At 29.8% G+C, this 21252-nt stretch overlaps 5 protein-coding genes across 11 annotated transcripts; 1 reads left to right on the top strand and 4 right to left on the bottom strand.

Moving 5' to 3' along the window:
• Nucleotides 1-159: 159 nt before the first annotated feature.
• On the bottom strand, nucleotides 160-3631 carry LOC122631736 (glycosyltransferase 25 family member). The gene is made up of 10 exons (XM_043817784.1): nucleotides 3246-3631; nucleotides 2754-2982; nucleotides 2312-2654; nucleotides 2126-2245; nucleotides 1859-2045; nucleotides 1647-1721; nucleotides 1509-1566; nucleotides 1309-1436; nucleotides 1037-1240; nucleotides 160-927 (listed from the first exon to the last, which is right to left on the bottom strand). Exons 1-10 carry the CDS (start codon nucleotides 3443-3445, stop codon nucleotides 750-752), a joined length of 1722 nt encoding a protein of 573 aa, XP_043673719.1. The 5' UTR covers nucleotides 3446-3631; the 3' UTR covers nucleotides 160-749.
• Nucleotides 3632-3824: 193 nt separating this feature from the next.
• On the bottom strand, nucleotides 3825-6793 carry LOC122631735 (twinkle protein, mitochondrial). Of its 2 annotated transcripts, none has more exons than XM_043817781.1 (7): nucleotides 5997-6793; nucleotides 5673-5905; nucleotides 4925-5609; nucleotides 4604-4848; nucleotides 4426-4526; nucleotides 4152-4371; nucleotides 3825-4050 (listed from the first exon to the last, which is right to left on the bottom strand). In XM_043817781.1, exons 1-7 carry the CDS (start codon nucleotides 6244-6246, stop codon nucleotides 3904-3906), a joined length of 1881 nt encoding a protein of 626 aa, XP_043673716.1. In that variant the 5' UTR covers nucleotides 6247-6793; the 3' UTR covers nucleotides 3825-3903. The 2 variants fall into 2 exon arrangements, with proteins under 2 accessions (XP_043673716.1, XP_043673718.1); XM_043817783.1 differs by having other exon boundaries at nucleotides 3829-4050; nucleotides 5673-5880; nucleotides 5997-6115.
• A 346-nt stretch (nucleotides 6794-7139) lies between these two features.
• LOC122632075 (F-box/WD repeat-containing protein 7) lies at nucleotides 7140-13331 on the top strand. 6 transcript variants are annotated; one of them, XM_043818526.1, is made up of 8 exons: nucleotides 7140-7440; nucleotides 8950-9182; nucleotides 9265-9497; nucleotides 9567-9669; nucleotides 9780-10298; nucleotides 10434-10841; nucleotides 10981-11296; nucleotides 11402-13331. In XM_043818526.1, exons 2-8 carry the CDS (start codon nucleotides 8976-8978, stop codon nucleotides 11563-11565), a joined length of 1950 nt encoding a protein of 649 aa, XP_043674461.1. In that variant the 5' UTR covers nucleotides 7140-7440; nucleotides 8950-8975; the 3' UTR covers nucleotides 11566-13331. The 6 variants fall into 6 exon arrangements, with proteins under 6 accessions (XP_043674461.1, XP_043674460.1, XP_043674459.1 ...); XM_043818525.1 differs by having other exon boundaries at nucleotides 7140-7485; XM_043818524.1 differs by having other exon boundaries at nucleotides 7140-7605.
• On the bottom strand, nucleotides 13323-14723 carry LOC122632080 (dnaJ homolog subfamily C member 24-like). Its single transcript, XM_043818532.1, has one exon. It carries the CDS (start codon nucleotides 14277-14279, stop codon nucleotides 13860-13862), a length of 420 nt encoding a protein of 139 aa, XP_043674467.1. The 5' UTR covers nucleotides 14280-14723; the 3' UTR covers nucleotides 13323-13859.
• Nucleotides 14724-17287: 2564 nt separating this feature from the next.
• On the bottom strand, nucleotides 17288-20204 carry LOC122632076 (protein yellow-like). Its single transcript, XM_043818529.1, has 2 exons — nucleotides 19983-20204; nucleotides 17288-19743 (listed from the first exon to the last, which is right to left on the bottom strand). Exon 2 carries the CDS (start codon nucleotides 19659-19661, stop codon nucleotides 18345-18347), a length of 1317 nt encoding a protein of 438 aa, XP_043674464.1. The 5' UTR covers nucleotides 19662-19743; nucleotides 19983-20204; the 3' UTR covers nucleotides 17288-18344.
• Between the last annotated feature and the right edge of the window lie 1048 nt (nucleotides 20205-21252).

The raw sequence follows: 21252 nt of genomic DNA, 5'->3' as shown, positions 1-21252 counted from the left end.
CCCCAGATGCAGCTACCTCCACGCGGTGGGACCTGGGTCGGTAGTACTTGCGAAGTATCGAAATCTGTGTCCAAATTTTATCTAAAATCTGCAACTAAATTATATATATAATTATGAGACGCAAGTACTACCGGGCGAAAGGCTGCATATTTCGATGCATTTCCAAAATTTAATTTAATTTATTTTAATTTAGTTTAAACTGCAGAACATGATTTATAATTAGCGAGTTATCCTGAAATTATTGTATTTTATTAACTTTATAAAACTAATCATGAATAAAGAAGTTCTTTTTTTGCAGGATGGCCATACAACTCATATAAAAATGTAGACACATACATATTATTTATACCATATATCATTATGTAAACATATAATATAAAATATAAAATTAGACATATTAGAACACATTTATTAATATAGTAGATCTCTTATAATTAGTTTTATGAAATTAAATGCTAACCATTAGGAAAATACAAATATATTTGATGTATTACTGATATTAAGATGAGTACTATAATAAATTATTAAATGATACACAACACGTAATATGAAATAATAATACATTGATTACTTTGATAAATATTGCAAAAAAATGTTATAAATATTATGGCACGATTATCGCCTTCTTCGTAAGAATAATACAAGTAAAATTATAATAGAATGATTTACAATGAATTGAAATAATTGCATGATTATAAAATTTCATGTATAATATTGTGCTTTGTAAATTAAGTATATTTTATAGTTATTTATAATTCTTCTCGAGTTTTCAAAATATTGCTTGCTTGATTGTCAAAAATAATCTTGGAATTTTCCGTATCACTTATATATCCCTGATCACCAGTATAATGAGTTGGATGTATCAAAAGAGGATTCGTGGATAACGCCGTCAAATTACGTACTGGATAATGCTTTTTCCAATCATCTCTTGTATTGAAAACAAAAAAATAAATATATTTTCTGCTTACTTACAATTTTCTGTTTCCTTCTATTATATTTTTTCATAGATGAAACTTTGTATAAATATTCGACTTACCTTGGATGAACATTTGATAAAATAGGAATATATTCGTCAACAGGTATCATATTTTCAAGTGGTTTAGCCTCAACAAGTTTCCTGGCCCCAGTGGCTGATAAAATATAACCAAGTGTCCAATAGCTATATGCTGCGTGTACCAAATACTTAGAACCCTGTACCCACGATTCCTCTTTTTCCATTAATCTTTTTCTTCCTATGTATCTATGGAGTATTAGTAATTTTGTATCAAAAGTTACAAAATTTAAAGTTTATGAAAATATAACTCTTACATTAAATCCCATGAATTCCTTAATGTATTCAATTCGGACAAAACAAAATCCAATTTCTGTCGAAAGAATGGCTCAAAACGAATATCATCTTCCAGAATCATGATACGTTCATATCTATATTCTAACATCTGATAATTGGATTATTAATAATAAAAGTCAATTGATCTCTACTAACTTACTATAAAATTTTATTACATTACCTTATTCCAAATAATATAATGACTTAAAAAGCAGCCAATTTCTCCAGTTGTCATAAGTCTAAAAACAATAAAAAACATATGTATCTAAAATATGTTCTATTTAAATATATTTATACATGTTCTACTTTTCTAAATTACCTCTTATGGTAAGGATCTTCATATTCTGGCATTAATTTCACACCCCATTTTTCAAGTGCACTTTCATTTAACATTCTACAACAAAAAGATACAGATATTTGAAGATATTAAAATAAATTAAATTTATAATAAAATAAATAGAAATATGTAAAAATAAGAAAAGATAAGTTATTTTATCTCATAAACAATACATTGTATTAAATAGAACTTACCTACCATCCACAGCATTAAAAGTTTCTACATGTGCACCAAGTTCTTTAAAGAGACGATACATTCTAGTACGTCTTTCTGGTCTTCTCAAAAGATTTATCATATAGATATTGTCCAATCCCAATGTGTCTATTTTCGGAGAAGATATGAATTTTTCCATACTATTTGATAATGATAAATGATCTTCTGCTAAAATCATTTTAACATAGAAAATATAATAAAAATAAAAACAATTAATGTAATATAAAAAATTTTTCATGTTGACATACACAAAATTTCTAATTTTATATTTGTTAACCTATGAAGATCCTCTTTAATTGTTTCATCTTTTCCCAATGGTACCATGATGTATCCGTACATTTCATCATTACAAATATATAATGGAACACCTGCATATTTAGATAATTTTTCCATTATTTATATAATATAAGTGATTCAAATATGATTTAACTTACCAGAATTATTAGCACCAACAGCAAATGTTATAACATCATCCAAAGGACCATCATATTGTGCTAAATTTGTAAAATTATAAGTCAACCAATCTGATTGTACCATATTTAAATTAATAAGAACAGCACTATGAACCATGGGAACATTAAAACATCCTACATCTTCACGATATAAGATCAATTGGTATTTTTCTGTTCGAAGATAGTAATAATCCTCAGTCATCCCTGCCCAAAAATTACTATATAATCCATCTGATTTTAGCATAGGAGCAACCACAACTTGCCCTTTCGATACTAAATTTGTTAAAGTATTTGGATCTGTCAAAAAGATATCAGCATCGACCATCTGCAAATTTTTAGATTATTATATTAGATTTTATTATGATAAAACACAATTCTCTTGAAGTTTTATATATATATATAACATTTTAACATTCAAAATTACCCAAATAAAATCAGCCCATATTTTTCTAGCATAATTCAACGCTTCCTGACGTAAATTAATAACATGTGTAAATCGAAGAAGTGACCAATCTGTATTACTCTCTTCATCTTCAAAACCATTAGACTTTTCATCTATATATATGTCAACAGTATGATATTTTTCTGATTCTTCTGCTAACCATGCTCTTAATATCTCATTTGTATTATCAATATTATTATCACTACAGATCCTAAAAAACAGAATAAAATTAAAAGCATATGAATAGTGTACTCAATTTGATTATTCTTAAAAATTTCAAATGAATTCATTAATAATTTTGTAAGTAAATATTATATATCTTTTATAATTCATAATTCGTCTATAATATATATATATATATATATATATATATATATATATATATATATATATATATAATTTAAAATATCGACTGTCGAAAAGTGAGGTTAAATCGATGATTTTATCTTTGAAAAAAGAAATTATTTTTCTTACCATAATTTTATTCGACTTTTAGGATAGTTTTGTTGTTCCAACAAACTTAGAAAGTATGGTAATGTATGAGCTTTATTTCTAATTAGAATCGCTATCAATACTGTCGGCTTTTTAAAACGTTCATTACATTGAATAGACCGCGTGAAATTAGTTATCAAAAAAATAAAAACAAAATTTCGAAATATTGTCTTATTGAGCATAATTATCAGCGTAGTTTTTAATAGATCACATAGAAATGCGTATACTAAAAATCCTCACTATGAATCGCGGATGAATTAATGAATAACCATAAATTAAAAGAGATCTTTTGTTCTCTTTCTTTCTTTTATACTCTGTCCTGCTCCGTCCCTTTTCCTTACTAAGAATAATCAGATAAAACCGACTGTTTCGGAATATTCTTCTAATCACTCCTTTTATCAGCTCTACTTATATTAGAAAATATTTCTAATTGATTCGAAAATTATAACATTATTTGTATCAAATGAAGTGATGAAAACATTTCAATAAATATAATCTCATATATTTTTTAATACATTTTTTTTTCAAATATACATTTATAAAGTGCTTTTGTATTTTCTTTAAAAAATGAATACAAAACTACTAATTATATTGTACAAGAAAATTAATTTTTATTCCTAATTCTGGTTTTAATTATATTTTATAATTCTAATTTTTTATCTGAATCAGACTTTGTAGTACTTTTAGTTTCAGATTTTGATTTTTTCTTAATTGCATAACTTAAACTAGTTTTATCAAAATCTAATATCATAATACCCAAATCGCCACTGTATCTATTTTTGGCTACCTATAATATAAAATAAAAAAGAAAAAACAGAAAAAGATTTATATTTATTACAATTTTATGTAATCAATGTAAAATTTATATATATTTTAATATACTCTTACTTGTAAATATTTTTTTCCTCTTATATTAGTAAGTCTCTTGTCTTGTATAATGAGAACATTATCAGCTTCTTGACTTGCTTTAGCACTTCCAAAAATAGATGAAGTTGTTAGCTCTTCATCATCACGTTCTTTTCTCGGATGAATTACAAGTGTAACATGGCAATTATATTTTGTAGCAAAGATTCTAAATGCAGAAATTATCTTGTCTTGTCTCCAAAACCTACATACAAGAAGAAGTTGAGATCATAGTTCAATTTTGATGTTAATGAATTACCTATCTATGTGTTTGGATTCATCAGAGATTCCCATCATAAATTGCATATTATCAATGATCACATGAGATATGTCATGTACATATGTTGCATGCTCTACTGCCTAAAGACATAACAAATAAGTCTTTAATTCAATTATTATGTACATAAAATTTGAATAATTAATTTTTATAAACTTACATCCATAACAACTTTAATACTTTGCTGCCCATGAAACGTCATAAAATAGATAGGTAACATTTCAAAAGCATCTGCATACATATCAAAATTACTTAAATTATCATAAAGAGAAACACCTGCCATTTGTTGCAACATTGTCCTTGCTAACCGTGCATTTCTAATTTCAAAACTACCCCATAATGTGTTAACTCCTTGCATTGCCAGATCTAATGAATATTCACTCATGAATGTAGTTTTACCAGATCCTAGAAATAAATTTTGCAACAAAATATAGAAAGTATATATTTATAATTTGTAGATATCACTACATTATTATTTTACCAGTTGGACCAGTTAATATTGTGAATTCCCCTCTCCTATGGCCCTTCAAAATACGATTTAGAGCTGGATACCGTTTCCATTTTACACCTTGAACCTTATCAATATTTTGTAAATCACTTAAAACATCATGTCTTAAATAGCGAAAAGTAGTAATACTTTGATGCCATATTGGTTGAGCATTATGTATAATATTTCTAATGTCATATTTTAAATCAACAGCAACTTTTGGCCTGGGTTGTAGATCTGTCGATCTTACAAAATAACATCTTTCTTCGTTCAATTTTTTGGCAAAATGTCGTGCCGCATCCCAACTTAAATCATCATTTCCAAACCATAAAGTTAATTTTTTAAAATTTTCTAGACTTGGTAATATCTGTTGAGGTAAATATTGTAAATTATATGGCAAACAAATGATGAGGTTCACTGATTTTTGAGATATTAGTGCTAACAGATCTGAAATAGTTGGTACAACAACAGCAGTAGTATCACTTCTTGTATTTTTCTGTCTATAAATTATAAGCCCACTGACATTAGAAGTTGGAATCGTTATTTCAGTTCCAGTATTTAAAGACAATTGCTTAAAACCAACAAGATGATCACCAAAAGCATATAGTGGAAAATAAAGAATATTTTTACTTTCATTGTATAAACAGTTTAACATGGATATATCTTCTTGAGATATATTCTGTAAATTAAATAGAAAAAAATATAAATTTAATAGATTTTCATTATATTATTGCTTATATACCTTTAATGAAAGCATATCCAAAATTTTGTCATATTTATCTTTGCATAATTTAGAAATCTTTATACAATCTTTTTTTATAATTTTCCATTCATCTACATAATCTTTATCCACCGATAAACTGTTTTTAATTTTCTCCAATTCCTCAATTGTCTTACTAGTTATTTTTAATGATAACAATTTTTCTAATATATTCCAAGGCCCAATGCACCTGCATTTATCGCACATAAAGAATCCTGTATGTAATATTTATTTTAGAAATAACACATATACATATGTATGTAATATAGTTATTAATAATGAATTAGAAAATTTAAATATATTTACCTGTTGTTTTATTTATATAAATTTTTGGATTTTTTATACATTTATTGGTTTCACATATAGGACAATTCATGCTAATACAAGCATGACCTTCTAAAAATGCAATATTATTTTGTCTTAAAATTCTTTTTATTCCTATTAAGGAAATATTAGCTACAAGATCGTTATGATCTATATGATAACAGTGGCTCATAAAATGTGATTTTACTGATTTTTTCTTGAAAATATACCGTGACAACAGTTTTATGAGCATTGTTATTAAGAATTTTTGTCAAAGTATTCAGAATAAATAATTATTGCTCATTACTAAACCATTTTCAAAACCGATATTTCTATTCTACAGTAATTATTACTTTTATGTACTATATAATTAATTCATTTTCTTATTATACCAAATTTTTATATAAAAAGAAAAATAAAATATGTTTTTTCGCAATGAAATGTCATAGTTCATATGATAATAAAGGTATCAATATTTATTGTAATCAATAAATAATCCGATAAAATTATAACCTCATTTAATCTGAAAACATCTAGCACGTGGATTAAACTGAATGATATATATATTACGACGTGTTCGCATCCAACAAAGTAGATATATAGTTAAATACGTATGAAGCTTAAAGATGGTTATGTATAAACGAGTATGTATATATACAATTTCATGTTCGTTTTCAAACATCGATCAAATATTAAAAATAAAATTACTCCCTATTTTGGATGTAAGAATTTCTAAAAATTCTTACTCGCAGGAATTTTAAAAATTATATGTACGGCTTGAAGGTAAGAATATTAATAGAATATGGTAATATCTGTTTTATTACGGTTTGTTTTCAAAATTCAGTCCAAGCAACCTTTAAAAATGATACTGAATTATCTTATGAACATGATACTAAAGTTTCTAAATGATTTTACAAATCAATTTATTTCTTTTTTCAAGACTTTTTAGACTTTTTTTTCAAATTATAAAATTACAAACTTAGAAACTTTTGATCGACTCTTATTATACATGACATATATACAAAAATTGTAAATTTAATGAATGGATAATCCACATGATGGCGACAATGGAAAACCTATAGAAAACTAGGGGTTCCCTTGTGAAACCTTTAAAGTTTCTTACATGAGTTTGGCTCCCCTGCATTTACCTGCTTTTGGTTTCTGTATCACCGGAGTTCGGAAAGCAACCTCGGAGCTGCCACGGGCTACCGATGGGTTCTTTGCCGTGTTTATACGTGTATCCTGTTTTTATTTTAGCGCTTGCTTTTAAAAAATTATCTTTACCTAATATCATTATTTTCACATTTTGATCTCGGCAAGTAATACTCCCCGAAAAAAAATGTATACTGCGTTAATTTGATAGAAAAACATAATAGACATTTAACAACGCTACACCGTCAAGACGTTTGACTCCGCTGAGGAAGGGCAAAGAAGAAAAGTGTCCCAAGTATGAATATTCTTTATGAAGTTTTTTCAACGTCTTTCGACTCAGGTAGTTAAGCTGACTTGGGAAAAAAAATATAAAAAAGACGGGGTGTGGCTGACTGGCCCACGTTTATGGTGTTCTAGGCTAGGTTTCAAATGATAGGCCACGATAGAAAAGTTAATCAAGGTTAAGACGTTTTTCAAATTTGTGTTATTAATAATGTATTATTAATAGCGAATAATATTATAATTCCCATATTAAAATGGCATTACGTGATTAGCAATTTGTGATCGAAATTTTGTACGTCGATTCTGTTTCACTCGTGTTAGATTCTTCCCTTTTTCCTTTGCCCCTTGGAGTTATATACTGTACACGGCGTCGACACGTTTTCTGAGACATCGATGTATTATACATCACACGAAGAATATTAAAATATTATGATTCTGATGACATATTCTTTGTCAACTGTTAATTCGATTGTATAATGTAAGATATTTGTCAATTCTATATCAAAAATTTTGTTAAATATCTTTATTTTTACTGATAAAGCATCATTCATGAACTGCTGCTACTAGTGTTTATTAAAGAACTAATAAATATAAGCTCTTTGTTACTCATTATTCCAAAAGTCTAATGTTTGATATAATAAAAGAAATATGGTTACATATGTATATGCATATACTACTTTTATTTATAAATCAAATACTCATATCGAAAAATTAATTTTTTTTATGATAAGGTTAATTTAAATAACACAGTGCACGGTATAGGCATTTGTATTCTACATGATTGGATCTAGGACTTATTTATATATGTATATATACGGAGTATATCATATGATTATATCACTTGAAATATTTCCGTTGTAATATAAATCCTACAAAAAAAAAAAAAAAAAAATGTTTCCTGATTGAGCAAAAGTTATACAGTTTTATTGGGAGTATAAGTGTGTTATAAAGTATATAGTAAAAATAGTTTTATTCCATTGCAAAAGATTAACAAGATAAAAAGATCACCTTCGTTTCTTTAAATGAAGTGTCGTATTTATTAATAAATGATAGCCATTTTTGAGATAAATTCAACAATATATAATACTAAGTACTTCAAGGTTAGCAAAGGTCACATAAACAAGATTTTCTACTATACATTGGCCGTCATAAAACTGCAATTTTTATAAGAAACATTCTTTTGTGATTTATATTACAACATAAATATTTCATGTGATAAAGTTAAGTAATATACTCTATATATATATATATACATATATATATATATATTTCTAGTTATGTACATAATCTGGAAGATAAAAGAATCTTAAGAAAAAGTTTCAGTGAAGTAAGAACTGTTTATAATTAAGAAATGTATATTAAAAGTTGGATAGAAATGCTTATATTTTTAAAATGAAATTATCTTTGAGAGAATCAAGAGTTAAATGAACCTATGTTTTTTATGAAATTTATTCTTTTCGATATAATATTTTAATATCATATATTTTATTTTTTGAAAGGTTTTTTTTTTTTGATTTTTCAGGTTGCTAAACGAGAGAAAATACAGTAATGTCTGTTCCTTCTACATCATCAAAAAAGCTTAGTGAAGGAAAACCAGGAGGTACAAGTCCAAGTCCTATTGAAAGTATCGAAGTTGTTCCTGGACCTAGTTCTTTAGATCCTATGCATTGCACCTTTCCACAAGATGGAGAATCAGAAGAATATGGAGATGAAGAAGATGAAGATGATGATGAAAGTAGTGAAGAAGAGAGTGAAGTAAGTTCATCTTATTCCTTAGTTGAATTGGTTTGTGTATTATATATATTTTATCTAATATCATAAATTGATGATAAAACAGATTAGTGATTCTGGCTTATTTCGTGATGCTGAATGCGAAGAAGAAATTGAAGGTAGCAGCTGTTCATCGCCCGTATTACAAGCTCAGCCATGTTTGCCACAGAGAGTTCATAGCCCCATATTACACACATGTGTTCCATTGGATATTGTACAACCTCATAGAAAACGGAAAAGTGAAACAGAGTCTAGTTTACCATGCAAAAAACTTAATCCAGAAGATAAATCTTATATAATGTATGTGGTATCTTAAAAAACTATATATTATATGTAAATAAATCTAATGAATATTATTATTTCTGATAGGAATGCAAAAAAACTGGATGATAAGGCTAAACACATTAGATGCGTCATTCCAACAAAAGATAATCCACCACCTGAAATGAATAATTGGCTTTTGCAATTTCAAGTATGCTTACAGATATCTTTGAATTTATTTTATTAAAAATATTTCATTGATCATTACAAATATTATTTATCATATTGTATGTTTTATATTATATATTATTATATTTTCAGAGGTGGTCAAACGCAGAAAGGATGCTAGCTATAGATGAATTAATAGAGAGATGTGAACCAACGCAAGTACGCCATATGATGCAGGTTATAGAACCACAATTTCAAAGGGATTTTATATCCTTACTGCCAAAAGAATTAGCCTTATCGGTATTGGCTTTCTTAGAACCCAGGGATTTATTACGTGCAGCACAAACTTGTAGAAATTGGAGATTTTTAGCAGATGATAATTTACTGTGGAAAGAGAAATGTATAGCGGCTGGTATAGATGATTTAAAAGATTTGCCTCCATCAAAACGTAAAAATTGCAGAAATCCTGGCAACTCTTCATCGCCATGGAAACAAGCTTACATGCGACAACATAATATAAAAATGAATTGGAGAACAAAGCCAATTCGTACGCCAAAAGTTCTTAAAGGTCATGATGATCATGTTATTACATGCCTTCAATTTTCTGGTAATCGAATAGTTAGTGGTTCTGACGATAATACTCTTAAAGTTTGGTCAGCTGTTACGGGTAAGGTAAATATATCACGTATTTTAATAAAAATTTAAAGCTAATAAATGTTACTTTTATAATACATAAGCAATTAAATTTTCCATTAATTATATATGTGCGAGGTATAATTACATATATTTGAATATTTTTATTTCTAGTGTTTACGAACATTGGTTGGACATACAGGTGGTGTATGGTCCTCTCAAATGTCAGGTACTACTGTGATTAGTGGTAGTACAGATCGTACCTTAAAAGTATGGAATGCAGAGACTGGACAGTGTATACATACTTTGTATGGCCATACGTCAACAGTGAGATGTATGCATCTATATGGAAATAAAGTGGTTAGTGGTAGTAGAGATGCCACATTAAGAGTGTGGCAAGTGGATACTGGTGAATGCCTACATGTACTTGTGGGTCATTTGGCAGCTGTCAGATGTGTGCAATATGATGGAAAATTAGTTGTCAGTGGAGCTTATGACTATATGGTAAAAGTATGGAATCCCGAACGCGAGGAGTGCCTTCATACATTGCAAGGACATACTAATCGCGTCTATTCCCTCCAAGTAAATATTATTTATATACATATGTGTAATTAAATTTATCCACACAATATTTCGTTTCTTAAACTATTTTTTTTCGTGAAAATAATATTCTTTATGCATTAAATTTTATAATTATTGATATGTTTTGTTTGCTTATCAGTTCGATGGTGTACATGTTGTTAGTGGATCACTAGATACAAGTATAAGAGTATGGGAAGTAGAAACTGGTGCTTGTAGACATACTCTTATGGGCCATCAGTCTCTTACTTCAGGTATGGAATTGCGTAATAATATTTTGGTGTCTGGAAATGCAGACTCTACAGTCAAGGTATGGGACATTGTTAGTGGGCACTGCCTTCAAACACTTTCTGGTCCAAATAAACATCAATCAGCGGTTACTTGTCTGCAATTTAATAGTCATTTTGTGATTACTTCATCTGATGATGGTACTGTTAAGCTATGGGATGTCAAAACTGGTGTGTATATTGTTAGAGTAATTATTGAAATTACTATTATTAACTATTATCATGTTATAGTAAAGTTCATTATATTATGATTAAATAATTCTTTGTATTTATTAGGTGAATTTATAAGAAATCTAGTTGCTTTAGAAAGTGGTGGGAGTGGTGGAGTTGTATGGAGAATACGTGCAAGTGACACAAAATTGGTGTGTGCAGTTGGTAGTCGTAATGGTACAGAGGAAACAAAACTTCTTGTCCTCGATTTTGATGTAGAGATAAAATAGTGCACTTTCTCACAGACTGGATTCCTGCTCCTTTGTACGACTTCTGTACATACTTTAATTAGGTAGCATAACCAATTTACTGTACAATGTTTCATGTATTACATGGTGTGATTGTGATAAGACTGTATGGTGGAAATTTGAAGAAGTTGGTTCAAGTCAATTTTGGACATTATGCGCGATCTTCGATTAGATGAGTTGTCTAACATTGACGGGATTAATTACATAACTTACGGAGTGTATCAATTGCAGTGTACAAATATGAGATTTAAAAGACTCAACAGCCTCTGGGGAATGAGAGCTTTATAAGTGTAATACTGAATTATTGCTGTTATTGAATTTAACGAAATCGTTACAGATATAAAAAAGGCATGATAATTCTTTCATCTTAATGCAAATTTATGTGGGCTATTAAAAAGATTTCTTCTAAAAAAGTGAGATTTTATCAATATTATGAAACGGTTATTTATAGAATTGCAATTTAAATAACTAATTATTAATTGTCCACATAAGTTACAACTTGAACGTCATTTTTTTTTTATTGATGTTTTTCTTTTCTTCCTTTCTTTTTAGAAAAGAAATTTCTAATTAAATCTTTTTTATTATAAATGCAAATATCATGCCGCATGATTTAGATATCAATCTGTATCTATCTAGAAACATAATTTTTGTTGTAAGAAGGGAAATACATTGTTGTGAGACTGAAAAAGAGACGCATATGGGAGGACACAAAGATTTAGATTTTGTAACTATCACTTGAATATAATCGTGTAATATCTAATATTAGTAAATCGTTAGATATAGTTACAAATTTTTTTAATACTAAAATTTTAAGACCACATCGAAATATGTATAAAAAATTTTTTTTTGCTTGGGAACGCAAAAATCTGATAAGATAACTTTTATGTGTATACAAATTGATAAGGAGGTAGAATTCAGTCTTAATTGCAATTCTGGAGTCATATGGAGAATATGATTCGAATTTGTTTCGATATATTCACGTTAAATAGGCGTATATGTGATATATAAATATTTTCATTAGGTGTAATCCCATATGTGTGGCGATTAAATCTCCATCATTTAATATATTCAAAAATTAAAATGACTTTTATATAAGTATAAAAAGATCTAAAAATGAGCGGATCATTAGGATTATTGGAAAAGGATTTATTTATTCTATGTAAGCAATCGTAACATAAATGATCGAAAGAAAATGTAATGAAAAGGCTCGCATCGAAAGTTATAGAATGTCTTTTTTTGATAATTCATAAAAGTATTTTTTTTACCAAGGGGCAATAATAAGAGCTGCATATTATCCCCATATAGGATGTACATGCTAATTTTATAGCATCGCTTATATAATCACGATCTTTAGAGCCCCTATGAGTTGTCAAAAGTAAATTAAAAAGTTAGATTAAAAAGGCATTTATTTATTATTCCAGCTTAGGATTTACAGTAAATCAAGTTGATATAAACAATAACGAACTGTTGCACTTAATCACAATCATTATTCCTGAGATAGATAAAAGCAAGCTTGCAAAAAATTCAAAATATTAATTTTTTCTCTTACTAAAGTCTGTAAGCCCATAGAAAGGGCACTGTAAGGAATGCAACAAAATACATTTTGTGTGAATGCATCTTTTATTATTGGACCCTGGTTATCCTAAGGATCGTGTTTTATTTGTATATTGCTTAATAGTTTATATTATAAGGATGTGTTATCTGTTGTATCATTTTTTACAAGAAATAGAAAATGTTGCTCCATTTTAGAAAAATCGTATTTTTATTTACAATATACTGTCATATACAATTTGTTACATTAAAGAAAAATTTGTTTAACAGTAAAATAGAATCTGTACATTTTGTTTCCTATATAAATAGACAATATTTTTTTAATGTTGGAAATGTAGCAACAACTAAAAAATTAAATGGAAAGAACTATATACTATATGTGTATATACATATGTATATTTGAGCATAGTATGTTTCAATTTTCTACGACGTGCTGTTAGATTTATTTTTATAATGATAACAATAGAAGTAAAAAAAAATGTGAAGATTCAAAAAATCATTTGTTATTTTTGACGATGATGTGAAGTTTGAAGATTATTAAAGACCCATAAGATATATGATAAAAAATAAAAATTGGAATTTTAATTTAAATAATGTACAGGTAAGATTTTGTTTTGTATTGATTTCTGGACAATTTCATTACTACTTCAATACTTCAACAATAACTGTACATGTTAAAATATAACTTACAAAAATGTTTGTCTTTCTAAAAACTGTTTAAAATATCATGTTTTAACAATGATAATAAAAGTACATTCTTCACAAGTCACATAAATTGAACAATTTTTTTCTTCGAGTATTTCTTTATCTATTTTGTAATAATTGCCACATCTGCACGGAAAACTTAATACATCCTTTTTATTTGTTGCTTGTAATTCATGTGAATGTACAGTCGCATGAACTATAATGTTATTAGATTCTAATTCTGCTTGTTTACATTCAGTGTCATACTTTTTTCTCAAGTCGGGATCTTTTAGAATAGACCAAGCTTCGGCAAGAAGTTGAAATTCTTTAGTATTTTCCTCTGTTCCAATGGTTTTATCCGGATGAAGCTGACGTGCTCGATGATAATATGCATGTTTTATATCCTCATACGATGAATCCATAGAACAGCCAAGTGTATTATAATAATCATATATATCCATCGTTTCCTTCTTTGTTTGGTTATTTGCGTGTTAAATTATTTAATTATTTCAGTATTATTGTGACTTGAGTTTATAAAATATTTTATAGGTTATATCGTTTACTTCATTTTATCTATTCTACATGTATCATGATGCGACTGCGCAGTACGATGAGTTATCCTATTCGATGAGTTAAGCAATGCCTATACGTATAAAACGTTGCATAGTTTCAGGCGTCTTAACAACAGAACTGCGCGTCATCTAGCAACTTCAAGTATTAACTAATTCTTCACATAACTCCTTTATCACGTATCATTTCGAAGTATTTATTTTAACTGTTTTAATTTATATGTATTGTTTTGAAAAATCTCTATAATTAATAAAGTGATAAAAAGGATTTCGAAAGGGACACAAGGAAATGCAGAATTTGCTTCTTTATTGATAAGTTATCATTTAAATAAACGCTAAATAATAGTAGTAATACTATATACATACATATATATATATATATATATATATATATATATATATCGGGTGAATCACCTATAATATATATATTATAATTTATACGTTAATAAAAAATATATTAATTTCATCTATTTATTTGATTTTAATATTATACGCGCGTTGCTTTTAAAATTTAATTATATCAGTATAACTTAAATTTATTCTGTGAACTTCTGCTTCGTTTAGCATGATAATTTAATTAATAATATTAATTAATTGAATAAAATAAATGAAAAGTAAATGAGAAAATTAATTCATATATAATATATAACTGAATTATCAGTACATGAATTTTCGTACGTTATATTATCCTGGATTGATTATCTTCATATAAGAGACTTTCGCCCTAATAAAATAACATCATTGTGTTTATCGATATGTAATTAATTAATGTATATGAAAGCGATATTCACGGAATAATAAACTACTTTATTAGTCTATATGATATTGCAAAGTTATATCAAAATTTTTGGGAAAAAGATATTAAAAAATGAAAGATATTAAATTAACAAATAATGTTAGGTACAATGAATGTTTTGAGAGTGATTGAGTATCTGAAATATTGAAAAAGAAATGTGAATAAGAGAAAAGAAACGCATTGGTCAGCAAGATTGAAAATCAAAAGAGGCCAGTGGTGGTTCTTTGGTAGTTGAATTTTGTATAACAAAACGAATTTGAATTTTGTATAAACAAAACGACATTTGCATAACGTGAATTAGTCGACTTTTTTTTTTATAATAACATAATAACGTGAAGAAGATACTTCGTTTTTTATGTCACTAATACACCTGTGTATCTCTACGAAACCACGCATTTTTTAAATACGATGTTTAACTATCGAATACAATTCGTTGAATTGTATCTCTTCCGTGTTGTTGTTAAAAAAAACAGAAATTTAAATGAGTTAATTATTCCAATTAGAAAAGATTATTCATAAGTGTGTGCTTCCCTGCGTGCTTCTATATCGTCTCTAACACTTTCTCGAGATCTCACTTTCTACCACTACGTTTCTACGGTAAAGATTACGCAAAGTGTAGATTTTCCAAAGTACTGTATGCAGTATGAATAAACATAATGAAATAAAGAAAGAAAGGAGAAAGGAACGAAAGTTTTATAAATCGAGAACATTTTTCATGTGTTATTATCGGCCTTTCGATCGTTTATTCGATTCAAATAGAATTTAATGTAAAGCGTAATGAGGGTGAGATCTCATTACATTGTATAAACGTTATCTCGAATTAATATCTATCTCTGGGTGGGATCGTGGTTTATCTATTGCAAGAGATTACGAGAGCGTTCTCACAAGAAAGATTTCGTCACTTGAAGAGCCTCACCCTCGCGCACGCGCGCCCGCACACGCTTTGGCATCATTTAGAAGATGAAACGAGGCGAGGCAAGGCGATGCTTCTTTTCCGTTTGAAGTACCTATCTACAAGAAAGAGACAGAAAGAAAGACGAAGAGAGAGAAAGAGAGAGAGAGAGAGAGAGAGAGAGAGAGAGAGAGAGAGAGAGAGAAGAAAAGTGGAACGCGAATCGTTGTGCGTATCGAAAGGCAAACACAATTGTGAGAAACGCTTATAAACGAGAAAGTGAGAGATAGAACAACCTTCTTCGCAATATTTCCTTTTTTAAATAAATGACTTCAACGTCTTATACTTGTTGATCGATTTTATAGTCGTATAAAATATTATATACATATGCATGTATATATATATATATTCATTGAAAAGAATATATATATATATATATATATTCTTTTTAATGAATATTTATGCCGAATTAATTATTCTCCATTTTTATTTTTTCTAATCTTTTAATAATATTTAATTTTTAATAAGATTTTTCATTCACATATTAATAAAGATTTGTTAACTATTCATTCAAATAATTGTCGATGACATAAAATAAAGATTCAAGAGAAACTATATTTTCAAGCTTATTTAAACCTTTCGATTATCGTCTAACTCGTTAATCCATAGATCGTGATTTATTCTTCACAGACATTTCTTCTTGTTTTTTTTTTTTTTTTTTTTTTGAGATACGTAACTAAGGAATCGTGATAAAAGATTTGATGAACGATTTGTATTCTAGTAGACGTTTCTTTTGTATTTGTTTTGACGTTATCCAATATACGTTGGATGAGACTAGAATCATTCATGATATATCTGATGCTATTGAAATTCAAAGCTACTTGTGCTTTTGAACATCAGATTTGATATTATCAAAGACGAGAGTCGTTCCCATAACGGTTTGAAAAGGTGGAATATTGTGAATTGCAAACACGTTGACATAGATATATTAAGAAACTACAATTAAAAGTAAGATGATTATAAAGGCAAGCATGTTTTTCTGCTTGGGTCAAAGTAACAAAGTAACCCGGGAGCTTGCCACGCCAGTTTATCTTTCTTCCTTTTCTCTCACACGTTCAATGCGCAAGAAGAATGTTCTTGGCTACTGACAATAAGTTCTACTCACGATTCTCTCTCTTTCTTTCTCTTTCTCTTTTTCTCATTCTCTCTCTCTCTCTCTCTCTCTCTCTCTCTCTCTCTCTCTCTATCTTTCTTCCCTTTTTTCCTTCTGTCGTTAGACGATCGCGTAACGTTGTCGTTTCTCTCTAATCTCGAACCTCTAGTCAAAGTTTACGCGTGAAACGAGGTCGTGCGTTCGTTGTCACCATTCGTGTCTTTTTGTTTTTAAATTTTTTACTTTCGTTTGATTTTTTTCATCTTAATATACTCGTATCATCTGAAAATGTAATTTCGTAGAGATTTCAGGTTTTCATTAGTGCTTTTTTTGTTATTATGTATATTTTCTTTTCTTTTTTACCTTTTTCTCTTTCTTTTTCTTCTTTTCTTTTGACAATTATAAAACCAAAGGTTAAAAAATTAAAAAATTAAGAGATAAGCGTCGCGACTCTTGCTATGTCGTTATTCTCGAGATAATTTTAACTGGTTGACAAGGAGATTATATTTTTATTGGAATGTCAACTTTCAAATCCTCATTGTTTTCGAAAATCTTGATTAACTTGATCTAGAATATATCTTACGACATAGCATTTATGCATAGAGAATACATTAAATCGATATAATATTAAGAAGATGAAAAGACAAAGTCGAATATTCGCACTATTCGAATCGAAATTTTTGTTCTTTTCTTTTTTCTTGTTATTTTTCTTTTTCTTTTTCGTTCATTCTATATATATCCTTCGTTATTTGCATTTTTGTTTCATATGTAAGATCGACGATTGTAGCTCAAACGAAATCTCCTTCGTTAATAGGTACATATATATGTATGTATGTATATACATCGTATATAGGTCAAGATATTTGTAACAGCCTTCCATTGATATTAAGACCCATCTTCAATTAATTCTTTAATGCTTGAAAAAAAGTACCGTAAGGGATCATCCGAGCTTCGAGACGTCGTTGACGGTCGAATAATCGACTAAAAATATATATATACGTTCGAACGCATGGATTTTACGATGAATCGAAAAAAAATGAATGAACGAATGGATGAATGGACGTATGAATGGATGTATGGATGAATGGATGGATGGATGAATGGATGGACGTAAAATTAATTAAAAAGATGGAGAAGGAAAAGAGGTAATAACAGCGATGGAAGAATGTAGGAAAGTGTACCGGCGCCAGCGGTGATATTTGGTAGTTCTGGTGTCGAGCCGTCTTCGAAATATTGATAACTCTTGGATAACGCACGTGTCTTTATAACACGATAATTGGGCACATTTATGTCTACGCGATTGTTGATAAAGTTTTGAAATGAATTGGTAACGCAATAAAAGTTACCGTCCTCGTCAAAAGCGAACGTATCGGGCCATTGCATGTGAATGTGATCCCTCGATATGATCCTTTGACCAGTTGTGAAAGAGTTGGACTGTTTGGTATCCCAGGTAGAGACAGCGTCATCGGCGAGAAGACCGAAATAAAGTACACCGGCGGCGGACATTGCCATACCATCGGTTTGGGAGCTTTTTCGGCCAAGTTCTTTAACATATCGATCTACGTCCTTCGTATTATTCTTTAAAACGGAAGTAGGCAAGGAGTAAAGATGAAAAGAGGATATGGGAGAATAATAAACCTGTCTATCCTTGCTACTCGCCGGTGAGAGTGCGATTCCATCTACGTGAATCGGTAATATTACATGAGTTTTTGCGACCATGAATCCCACGGCCTCGGCTTTAGCCTTCATCGATTCGTGTCTGATCTTCCAAGATGTATTATTCTTTAAAGAATAAACGATAATACCGGGATCAACATTCCCGTTGTCGGTTATATAAGCCATACCACCGTCCTCGTGATCTAAAACGATGTCGTTGAGGTAGGCCGTGTTACGAGGGGCAACATCTTCCGGGAACTCGTAACTACGAAGTATTTCACCCTTATTCTCAAGGTCGAGGATAACCAAGCGAGGCCTACACTCGGACTTAACGTCCAAGGTCAAGGCAGCGGGCCTTCCAGTGTCAAGTACCCACATTCGACCCTTCGGATCTATCTCCATACTATGAACCAATTGAAAAGCGTTACAGTCGCCAATCTTTTGCATGTTCCAATTAGGAAAAGCCTCTAATTTTGGTGCCGTATTTCTTTCGATTGGTATCGCCGATGTGACTCCCAATGTTACGGGCACTCCGTCCTTCCACCTTGGTATCGTCAAATACATTTTATTTTTCCAAAACTTAATACCTGCTATCAAATTGTTCGCTGGTATGTAATCGCCCTTTCGAATGGCTAATTGGCGCATGTCTTCCGTCGGCCAGACCACATCTATCGTGTTCCATTGGAATATCACTTGGAAGGGCTCGTGACACCACGCTACCTTTGTTATCGTTGTCACAGTCGTCAGAATCAAAAATGACAAAGTTAAACCCTTCATCCTGCTTAAGAGCTTTTTTCTTTTTTCTTGAGAGTATAAACTTGTAAATTTGTAGTCTCTCTCTCTCTCTCTCTCTCTCTCTCTTTCTTTTCACTTTCCTTCTAGGAGCGCACGCTCTCTCTCTCTCTCTCTCTCTCTCTCTCTCTCTCTCTCTCTCTCTCTTTATCTCTCTCTTTACACTTCTCTTCTCCTTCTTCTTCACAAGACGTCTATTTCCGTAATGCTACTTTGAGAGAGGCGAGAAATAGTACTATACTACTATAATATTACTGAATTTCTGCTAGCTACCAATGTGCTATTTATTCTCTGGCTATTTTCCACCTCTCTCTCTCTCTCTCTATTTTTCTTTTTTATTTTTCTCTCTTTATCGTCTCTTTATTTTTTTTTTGAAAAATGAACTCGCATGCGCGTGTTCCTGGTCACGACGCGAAGCGAAAGGAAAATTTAAGTATAGCGAAACGAAGCGAGAAAGAAGAGAAAAAGAAAACGATAGAACGTTGCGCGCGCGGACACGTTCGCAATTTAACTGACGACGAAAACGAAGAGAAGAGTCAGAGTCGAAGCTGCGCTAGTCTTCTCTCTCTCTCTCTCTCTCTCTCTCTCTCTCTCTTTCTCTTTCTCTCATTCCCTCTTTCTCTCTCTCTCTCTCTCTCTTTTTCACTGTGTCTACCGATGCACCCCACTCCAGAGGGACGCGCACGAACGATCAAACGCCGTGAGAAGAAACCAAGCCTATGTGTCAGCTACTACATCTACGTACACATAGAATCATCTATTTACCCCTTCCAAACTTAACACACAACCCTTGCCTTCGCTCTCCTAACCGCGTTTCTTACTCGTATTAAATTTAACGACTACGTGATGCATGCGTCATTTTGAAAGATTTGTTTAAAAAATAAAAAAAAAAAGAAGAAGAAGAAAAAGGTCTATCTTTAAATCTATAAGATATTTTATTCTCAACATATATGTGATATTTCTACAAATACGAATCGAATTTCACATTTGCAATACTTGAGATTTTTTATTATTTTTTCTCCATATGATTAAAAGGTTTTTTTGTATCGTCATAAGCTAAGATCTCTTTGGTGATATAGGTATATATGATTTATATTTATATTCTACCGTGAACTATTGAATCGTACACGAGTATTCGCGAATGACGAAAGATTGGATTCATCACGACCTCGGGAGATCCTTTAAAAGAATCGTGTAAACGCCGCTATCTTTTTTTGGTATGTACAAGACAGAGAAAGAGGAGTGTCTTTGCAACGAGATCATGATTTAAGACCATGGTATTTTTCTTTTTTCGCAAGAACTTTTGCTTTGAAACGTTGCGAATGATTTAACCACAATGACGACTTGTTCATCTCTCTTTTTCCTTCTTTTTTATTGTTGCATGTATGTATGTACGTGTGTGACCGTATTTTTTATACACACCATTGAACATTAAATCGAAAGAATCTAGTTGAGATCAAAATAGGATATGAAAGAGAGAAAGAGAGAGAAAAAGAAAAAATACGAGCAGCAAATCTTTTTGAAAAAGAAGACAGATAAAAGAATAGATAATCTGATATAAAATTATCATTTTTAA

The sequence above is a fragment of the Vespula pensylvanica genome, chromosome 9, assembly GCF_014466175.1.
Source record: "Vespula pensylvanica isolate Volc-1 chromosome 9, ASM1446617v1, whole genome shotgun sequence".
Taxonomy (NCBI): Eukaryota; Metazoa; Arthropoda; class Insecta; order Hymenoptera; family Vespidae; genus Vespula; species Vespula pensylvanica.
Note: the sequence above shows the minus strand (reverse complement) of the source record. Positions and strands in the feature narration are given on the sequence as shown.

What these genes read in the sequence shown, in the direction of transcription:
- LOC122631736 (XM_043817784.1), bottom strand. Translation starts at nt 3,445, where the DNA reads ATGCTCAATAAGACAATATTTCGAAATTTTGTTTTTATTTTTTTGATA. An exon ending in ATTATATTATTTGGAATAAG is followed by an intron (nt 1,437 to 1,508) that starts GTAATGTAATAA and finishes TCCAATTATCAG; the next exon opens with ATGTTAGAATATAGATATGA. An exon ending in AGGAATTCATGGGATTTAAT is followed by an intron (nt 1,241 to 1,308) that starts GTAAGAGTTATA and finishes AATACTCCATAG; the next exon opens with ATACATAGGAAGAAAAAGAT.
- LOC122631735 (XM_043817781.1), bottom strand. Translation starts at nt 6,246, where the DNA reads ATGCTCATAAAACTGTTGTCACGGTATATTTTCAAGAAAAAATCAGTA. An exon ending in GTATTAAAGTTGTTATGGAT is followed by an intron (nt 4,527 to 4,603) that starts GTAAGTTTATAA and finishes TTATGTCTTTAG; the next exon opens with GCAGTAGAGCATGCAACATA. An exon ending in GAATCCAAACACATAGATAG is followed by an intron (nt 4,372 to 4,425) that starts GTAATTCATTAA and finishes TCTTGTATGTAG; the next exon opens with GTTTTGGAGACAAGACAAGA.
- LOC122632075 (XM_043818526.1), top strand. Translation starts at nt 8,976, where the DNA reads ATGTCTGTTCCTTCTACATCATCAAAAAAGCTTAGTGAAGGAAAACCA. An exon ending in GTAGTGAAGAAGAGAGTGAA is followed by an intron (nt 9,183 to 9,264) that starts GTAAGTTCATCT and finishes ATGATAAAACAG; the next exon opens with ATTAGTGATTCTGGCTTATT. An exon ending in GCTATGGGATGTCAAAACTG is followed by an intron (nt 11,297 to 11,401) that starts GTGTGTATATTG and finishes TGTATTTATTAG; the next exon opens with GTGAATTTATAAGAAATCTA.
- LOC122632080 (XM_043818532.1), bottom strand. Translation starts at nt 14,279, where the DNA reads ATGGATATATATGATTATTATAATACACTTGGCTGTTCTATGGATTCA.
- LOC122632076 (XM_043818529.1), bottom strand. Translation starts at nt 19,661, where the DNA reads ATGAAGGGTTTAACTTTGTCATTTTTGATTCTGACGACTGTGACAACG.